The sequence below is a fragment of the Artibeus jamaicensis genome, unplaced genomic scaffold (assembly GCF_021234435.1).
Source record: "Artibeus jamaicensis isolate MK-2021 breed Jamaican fruit bat unplaced genomic scaffold, CSHL_Jam_final contig_1998, whole genome shotgun sequence".
Lineage (NCBI taxonomy): Eukaryota > Metazoa > Chordata > Mammalia > Chiroptera > Phyllostomidae > Artibeus > Artibeus jamaicensis.
In genome coordinates, this window is record NW_026521407.1 from 20,628,572 (window position 1) to 20,636,723 (window position 8,152).

Sequence of the window (8,152 nt, forward strand, 5' to 3'; positions counted from 1 at the left end):
CGACAAAGGTTTTTCTCCCCCAGAAAAGATACCCAACCAGACCCTAAGCATTTGTGTAAACACAAAGATTGTGCTCAAATCACACTTGAACCACATCAGACACCCCACCCCCACCCCCGCAGAACTCCGAGCTGTCTTCGAGTCACAGAAGGACCGCACTCGAGTGAGGACGGCAGGCGCTTCGCCCCTCCAGGTGTTTGCAAAGGAGGGCGAAAGCAGGCAAGCAGCACGACTCCGCCAGAGTGGCCTGTTTTTGTCTGCGGTGGTGCCCGTGTGTTTGGCCTTTAACACACCGAGTGACCGGCCGCAGCCTCGCGGCCCAGGACGGCCACCTTCGCAAAGTTTGATCTCTCAAAAGCCTGAGCAGTTTGCACACTCTTTCCAGGGGCAACGCTGCTGACGTTCGGACTCGGCCAGGAGGTGAAGAGTAGACCGTCAGAGCCGTTGTCCTGTCACTGAAGCGAGTCAGCAGGGTAGGGGATTGGGGGCCGGGGCTGGAGAAGGACTTGTCTGAGTTCAAGGTCGGAGCGGCGCGGGACCGCTCCGCGAGCGAGCGCGGGGCTTTGCAGCCGCCGCTGCCGCCAGCCTTCGCGGGGACTTAGCTTTGGTTTTCATTGATTCCCTCTCCAAGAGCGCAGCAGAATCCCGACTCGCCGCACCGGCCCCAGCGAACCAGAGCATGTTAATCTATTTACACGGGTTATTACAGAGGGACAGCGGACGTTGAGTCACCAAAACATTTGCTTCAAAAGACTATTTCTATGTACTTTCGGCAGAGTCAGACTCCAGGCGTGTAAACTGGGTTGCACACTATGGAGAGACTGCTTCTCCAGTCCTGTAAACTCCAGCTAAGTCCTCAGTACCGCGGAGAAAGTGGCGAAAAGAAATGCTTGGGGGTGGGGGTAGATCCGAGTCTAGACACTCGAGCGCGCGCAAACACACACACACACACACACACACACACACACACACACACACATACACGAAGATTCGCGCGGAGACGGCACCAAAATTCTGACATTAGGAGAGTACGGCAAACTTACACACTTAGACGTCCCGTGTCCCCCGCCTTCCCCGCGGCCCCCCCCCCCCGCCAGCGGCAGCGCTCCCCGCCCTGCTCCTCCCTCCCTCTCGTCACCCAGCCCAGTGCCACAATCCTCCTCCCCCCCAAACGGATCCAATCAGCTGCCTGCCAGCCCTCTGATTGGCTGGACGTCTCTAAGGTGAGGGGGAGTATTTATTAAAGAGCCGCTGGGCTGCAAGTCCGAGAGCGGAGAGCGGAGCTTGAAATTGACTGGGAACTTCAGTGGCGCCAAGGCTAGCCAGCTTCACCCCAGGAACTTTTCTTTGCAGGAGGAGAAGAGAAGGGGTGCAAACGCCCCCCGCTTTCGCTCTTTCTTCCCCTGCTCCTCTCCAATCCGCCTTCCCCCAAGCGAAGCGGGCAGCTGCGGGCTGGCCACCCCGCGCCTTCCTAAGTACTCGCCACCGCAGCCGGGTGACGCGCCAGGCTCCGCGGGAGCCTATAGCTCCGCGTCCCGGCAGCCCAGGGGAGAGGAGCCCGCGCCTCGAGTCCCCGAGCCGCCGCGGCTTCTCGCCTTTCCCGGCCACCCGCCCCCTGCCCCGGGCCCGCGTATGAATCTCCTGGACCCCTTCATGAAGATGACCGAAGAGCAGGAGAAGGGCCTGTCCGGCGCCCCCAGCCCCACCATGTCCGAGGACTCGGCGGGCTCGCCCTGCCCTTCGGGCTCCGGCTCGGACACCGAGAACACGCGGCCCCAGGAGAACACATTCCCCAAGGGCGAGCCGGATCTGAAGAAGGAGAGTGAGGAGGACAAGTTCCCGGTGTGCATCCGTGAGGCCGTCAGCCAGGTGCTCAAGGGCTACGACTGGACCCTGGTGCCCATGCCGGTGCGCGTCAACGGCTCGAGCAAGAACAAGCCGCACGTCAAGCGGCCCATGAACGCCTTCATGGTGTGGGCGCAGGCGGCGCGCAGGAAGCTTGCGGACCAGTACCCGCACCTGCACAACGCCGAGCTCAGCAAGACGCTCGGCAAGCTCTGGAGGTAGGGCCTCAGGGCACGGTGGGCTCCGCGGTGGCGGGGGGGCGCTGGCCGAGACCCGCTCTCCGCGCCCCGCCTCCCAGCAGGGGGGAGTTGCGGGTCTCGGAGCAGGCGGGGTGGGGCCGGAGGGGGGTGGGGACGCCGTGTAACTTGGCTCAGTTTGACAAAGTTCTTGGATTGCTTTCGGGAAGGGGTTGGGGGAGGGGGGAGGGAGATAGCCACAGGGTGGGAGAAGACTCATAGGACCCGCGGTGGGAGGGGGCTGCCAGCCTAATTTCGCGTTTCTATGAAGTTCAGTCCCACATAGAGGTTTGCGGTGGGAAGTGAAGTTTGCTTCTCTCTCCTTCGAACTGCGCTTTTTCGTGTAGCTCTACGCCCTTGGAGGTGGGAAGTAGGGTGGGGGGAGAAACCGAGGCTAGAGGCACCCCATAGCGGGAAGGGGGTGGAGGAGGGAGGCTACTGGCAAGACTTGGGCTCAGTATTAGGGGGTGGGCAGGAGGAGTTCCCTGCAGATTGAGTAGTTTTTTGGAGAGTTTTTAAAGGGTGTTGGGGACGGGGCCAGGGGGGTAACCCCAGTCGCAAAGACATTTAGGGCAGGAACACAGGAGACTTATTTTCATCTGCAGGGTTTTCAAAATACAACAGAATTGGAGAGGGCGGGGCGCAGAGTGACCGCTCAGGTCTGACTAAAAGAACCGAGATTTCTTTTTTTTTTTTCTTTTCTTTTACTTTTTTTCTTGAAAAAAGAAAAGTAACGAGCTGCGGCCGTGGCCGGAGAGCAGGGAGGAGGGAGTACAGGGGTTGTGTGCCGCCCTGACAGCTCCGCGGATTTCACAACCCCCTCCCCCCTTTTCTCTGCGCCCTTCTACCCCCCCCGCCCCCCTCCAGACTGCTGAACGAGAGCGAGAAGCGGCCCTTCGTGGAGGAGGCGGAGCGGCTGCGTGTACAGCACAAGAAAGACCACCCGGATTACAAGTACCAGCCTCGGCGGAGGAAGTCGGTGAAGAACGGCCAGGCGGAGGCCGAGGAGGCCACGGAGCAGACGCACATTTCCCCCAACGCCATCTTCAAGGCGCTGCAAGCAGACTCGCCGCACTCCTCCTCCGGCATGAGCGAGGTGCACTCCCCCGGCGAGCACTCGGGTGAGTCCCGCCACAGCCTCTAACCTAGCCAGGGTCCCGCCTGGCACACCCCCAGGCCTCCACCAAGTGGCCTCCGTTTAGGGAATTTGCTTTTTCCTGGGAGAGAAACACCAGCCCTACGCCGAATCCTCCTCTTCTCCCTGCCCAGTACCACTCAACACACACACACACACACACACACACACACACACACACACACACACACACAATCTGCATCCTAGCAGATTGATTTTATTGCAAGGTAAAATGCCTTTACAACTTTACAAGAAGGCTTTGCTCCCCCACCCCAAAAGCACAGACGGGACTCTTCTGCAAATAGCAGTTTGGTCAAGGGCCCTCAGACCCTCCCCTGATAAAGGAGACTGCCCAGTGTGCAGTGTGCACTGGCGAGTTAATCATTCAGGGTCTCGTGTGCAGTACAGAGTGCTTCGGGTACGGATGCAGGGCCCTATGACCCTTTAACGGGAAGGGAGGGGTCCCAGGGGGTTCCTAAGACTAGGGCCTTTGCTCAGCCCTTGTTGATTTTCATGTGCTTCTTTCTGGTTTATTGCCTGCAGGGCAATCCCAGGGCCCACCAACACCACCCACCACCCCCAAAACCGACGTGCAGCAGGGCAAGGCTGACCTGAAACGAGAAGGGCGCCCCCTGCCAGAGGGGGGCAGACAGCCCCCCATCGACTTCCGCGACGTGGACATCGGTGAGCTGAGCAGCGACGTCATCTCCAACATCGAGACCTTCGACGTCAACGAATTTGACCAGTACCTGCCACCCAATGGCCACCCGGGGGTGCCGGCCACTCACGGCCAGGTCACATACACCGGCAGCTATGGCATCAGCAGCACTGCCGCGACCCCAGCAAGCGCGGGTCACGTGTGGATGTCCAAGCAGCAGGCTCCGCCGCCTCCACAGCAGCCCCCGCAGGCGCCGCCCGCCCCGCAGGCGCCCCCGCAGCAGCAGCAGGCGGCGCCGCAGCAGCAGCAGCCGGCGCCCCAGCAGCAGCCGGCGCACACGCTGACCACGCTGAGCAGCGAGCCCGGCCAGTCCCAGCGAACGCACATCAAGACGGAGCAGCTGAGCCCCAGCCACTACAGCGAGCAGCAGCAGCACTCGCCGGCGCAGCAGATCGCCTACAGCCCCTTCAACCTTCCGCACTACAGCCCCTCCTACCCGCCCATCACCCGCTCGCAGTACGACTACACAGACCACCAGAACTCCGGCTCCTACTACAGCCACGCGGCCGGCCAGGGCTCGGGCCTCTACTCCACCTTCACCTACATGAACCCGGCGCAGCGGCCCATGTACACCCCCATCGCCGACACCTCGGGGGTCCCTTCCATCCCGCAAACCCACAGCCCCCAGCACTGGGAACAGCCCGTCTACACACAGCTCACCAGACCTTGAGGAGACCTTAGACAAAGCGTGATGATCTTAAAAATAACCGAAGAAAGAAAGAACCAACCAGAATTTCCATTGGACATTTTTTTTTCCTTCTTCCATAAAGACATTTAAGCTAAAGGCAACTCGTACCCAGATTCCAAGACAGAAACATTAGCCATCCGAATGCACGCCCACCTTGTTGCGAGGCAGTGCCTGGCCACTCATGGTTAGATGGACCAGCGGGATCTCGACAGGAGACTGGACTTTGCAAACCTTCTTCGAAGCAAGCACGGAGGATGACGGAGAATCGCGTGACCAATTTGCCCAATCTCTCTGCCTCTTTGGACTTTGTAATTATTTTTTAGCAGTAATTAAAGAAAAAAGTCCTCTGTGAGGAATATTCTCTATTTTAAATATTTTTAGTATGTACTGTGTATGATTCATTACCATTTTGAGGGGATTTATACATATTTTTAGATAAAAATTAAATGCTCTTATTTTTCCAACAGCTAAACTACTTAGTTGAACAGTGTGCCCTAGCTTTTCTTGCAACCAGAGTATTTTTGTACAGATTTGCTTTCTCTTACAAAAAAAAAAAGTGTGTTGTTGTATTAACATAACCACCACCCCCAGCCCCCCACAGATTTGTGTTACATGATGGGTTTTGGGGGGTTAGCTTTGCTTAATGCCTCAGGCTTTCTGATTCAAGGACGAGCTGCCTTAGAAAAATAAAAGCCTTATTTTGCAAGTATGGACATACACACCGTTTAGTCTAGAGAAGCATTTGGTAAGCTTTATCACATATATATTTTTTAAACAAGAGAAAAACACCTTGAGCCTTAAAATCATGCTGCTGAAAAATACTCGCGTGCTCTTTTAGTGCATTTATTTCCTCCTGCGTTTGCTTATGCGTTGAAATCTTAAGCAAGAAGCAAAAGGCAAGGAGGGGAAATCTGATTGGGGGATGTCTCAGCAGCCAGTCCAGCACACTGCCCCCTGGTTGCCTGCCCGGCCCCATGTGGAACACAAATGCTCAAGTCCTCTCACACAGTCACCTGTGCCTCTCTGAACGCCAGCAGTCACCTTCAAGACATTCCACGTGCTGAAATTATTTATTTTGTAAGGAGAGGTTTTAATAAAAAAGAACTTCCCTTTTTTTATTTTTAAAATGTACCTTCTTTAAAATAGGTTGTTGGAGCCTTCCTCAAAGGGTATGGTCATCTGTTGTTAAATTATGTTCTTAACTGTAACCAGTTTTTTTTTTATTTATCTCTTTAATCCTCTTTTTTTATTATTAAAAGCAAGTTTCTTTGGATTCCTTGTCCTAGATTTGTATAAATGCCTTTTTTGTCCGTCCGTTTTTTTTTTTCTTCGTTGTTTTTGTTGAAAACAAACTGGAAACTTGTTTCTCTTTTTGTACAAATGAAAGGTTTCAAATGTAGTGTATCACTGAGTCATTTGCAGTGTTTTCTGCCACAGATCTTCGGGCTGCCTAAGTCGTGCGTGTGTGTGTGCGCGCGTGTGTGTGTGTGTGTGTTGTGACACAAGTCAGTGCAAGCATGGTGGGACATCGGTAATTCCCCTGCATGTTCTCTTGGAGAGAGGGAGGAAGGGGGGAGGAGTCAGCCCACTGACAAACTAATTCTCAATTCTGTGGCTGGAGAGTTGGAGGATTGCTTTTTAAAAAAGACAGCAAACTTTTTTTTTTATTTAAAAAAGATATATTAACAGTTTTAGAAGTCAGTAGAATAAAATCTTAAAGCACTCTTATAATATGGCATCTTTCAATTTCTGTATAAAAGCAGATCTTTTAAAAAATATTTCTGTAACTTAAAAAAAAAACCTGGCATTTAAATCATATTTTGTCTTTAGGTAAGGTTTGGTTTGTGTTCGTGTTTTGCTTGTTTCCTTGTCCCCCCATCCCAAACCTTTCTGTTCTCTCTGTGAAACTTACCTTTCCTTGTTTTTCTTTTTTTGTATATTATTGTTTACAATAAATATACATTGCATTAAAAACGAAACTGCCCTATGGACTTATTTGCCCCTTTCTCTTGTTAAAAGGATGATGGGAAGAATTTGTGCACAGAACAGATTCTTCCCTATGCTGATCACTGGGAGGGTTTTGGTTTTGATGTGCACTTTGAGAAATCCTAAAGTCGGCCCTGGGAAGACAGTGTCCTCAAAAACCAACATGGGAGAATCTTGTCAAGTGCCACCCCATTAAGGGCACAATGAGAATTACAAGTCAGTAGTTGCCGCTCAGGCAATTGTCTGTTGTGGTTTAGGGCAAAAGCTGTTCCCCGGTGGAAGTCAGAAGGGCACCTGAGACCTGAAATCAGTAGCTTGTCAGAAGGCAGAATGCCAGAGGGGGTGACTTGCTTGTCTGAATTCAACAGAGCACGTACCCTAAAATGGGGTGTCCATTTGAAAGGCAAAGCCAGCCAAAGTGAAACAGAGTTTCAGAAGGGGACCCCAGGGAAGTCTGTCCTATTAACCCATTAAATAACTCATAGAGTTTATCTGCAGGAACCATGGAATGAGATTCTTTTTCTGTTCCCTCTAGTTTAACTCATTCTGAGAAGATGCAAAGCCATCGTAGAAGTAATAAGACCTAATCCTGTTTTCCTTGGCCCTGGTTAGATGGGAGTTTCCAGGATCAGAGAGACGTTCAGGTCATTTTTCATTAAACAGATGAAATCACTCCTTCCCTCCCACCCCCACACTGAGACACCCCGCCCCCACCCCAGCTGATTAGGGAAGTGTCTCTAAGGAGGCAGGTCTCCTCTCCAACCTCAGGCTGGTTTTACTGCTGGGCTCCTGGCTCTGAGAGTCTTAACCAGCACCACACTCTCTGGTATTACCTCACATTGTCTGTTTTTGCTTATTGGATTCCTGGCCGGCGTCCCACGCCAGGATCATGGCAACCAGGAAAATGGTAGTTATCAAATCGAGGCGACGTTAGTACTCGGCCTCCTTGGCAAATTCCCTCACCAAACATTGATTGAGGGCCTGGGATCTGCTGGGTGCTGCACAAACACCTCCCTGCCTTCTGCCCCCACACCCCGGGTGTCAGTTTCTGCTGCTTGTCGCTGCCATAACATCCCATTCACTTGGGCCCAGAACCTATCCTCCATTCTTACAAAATTTCTATTGCTTTCCCTTTGCCAACACTCACAAAGTCCATTTTAACAGTCTCTGTTCAATTCTTATTTGCCCAAATCCTTTTGTCTATTCAAATCCACATATATCGCCCCATCCTGATCACACCTTCCCCTGCCAGATCTGCGTGGTTGGCGAGATTCTTCTCTCTACTCCTAGGAACACGCTCTTTTCCTTCTTGCGTGACCTTTGGCAGACCTTCTTAGAGCCAGAATATGCTGCTGAGACATAAACTTGCTGGGTGACCTAGAACAAGCTGCTTGCTTCCCCGTGCCTCGTTTTCCCCCTTTGGTAAGCACGTTTATAATCCCTCCCTCACGTAGCAGGGCTGTTATTAGAGCAGTTTTTTGTCAAGAAGCAGTCTGAGAACTGACTACCTCTGAATTTCCCGGTCTGTACAGGATTCCTGCTGC

At 53.0% G+C, this 8,152-nt stretch overlaps 1 protein-coding gene across 1 annotated transcript; it reads left to right on the forward strand.

Annotated features, from left to right (window-relative positions):
• The first annotated feature begins 1,284 nt into the window (after nucleotides 1-1,284).
• On the forward strand, nucleotides 1,285-6,535 carry SOX9 (SRY-box transcription factor 9). The gene is made up of 3 exons (XM_037128118.2): nucleotides 1,285-2,063; nucleotides 2,949-3,202; nucleotides 3,760-6,535. Exons 1-3 carry the CDS (start codon nucleotides 1,633-1,635, stop codon nucleotides 4,602-4,604), a joined length of 1,530 nt encoding a protein of 509 aa, XP_036984013.1. The 5' UTR covers nucleotides 1,285-1,632; the 3' UTR covers nucleotides 4,605-6,535.
• Nucleotides 6,536-8,152: the final 1,617 nt, after the last annotated feature.

Bases quoted from the DNA above. Each gene is read 5' to 3' on its own strand.
- SOX9 (XM_037128118.2), top strand. From the start codon at position 1,633: ATGAATCTCCTGGACCCCTTCATGAAGATGACCGAAGAGCAGGAGAAG. The intron at 2,064-2,948 runs GTAGGGCCTCAG...GCCCCCCTCCAG, and splicing joins ACGCTCGGCAAGCTCTGGAG to ACTGCTGAACGAGAGCGAGA. The intron at 3,203-3,759 runs GTGAGTCCCGCC...TATTGCCTGCAG, and splicing joins CTCCCCCGGCGAGCACTCGG to GGCAATCCCAGGGCCCACCA.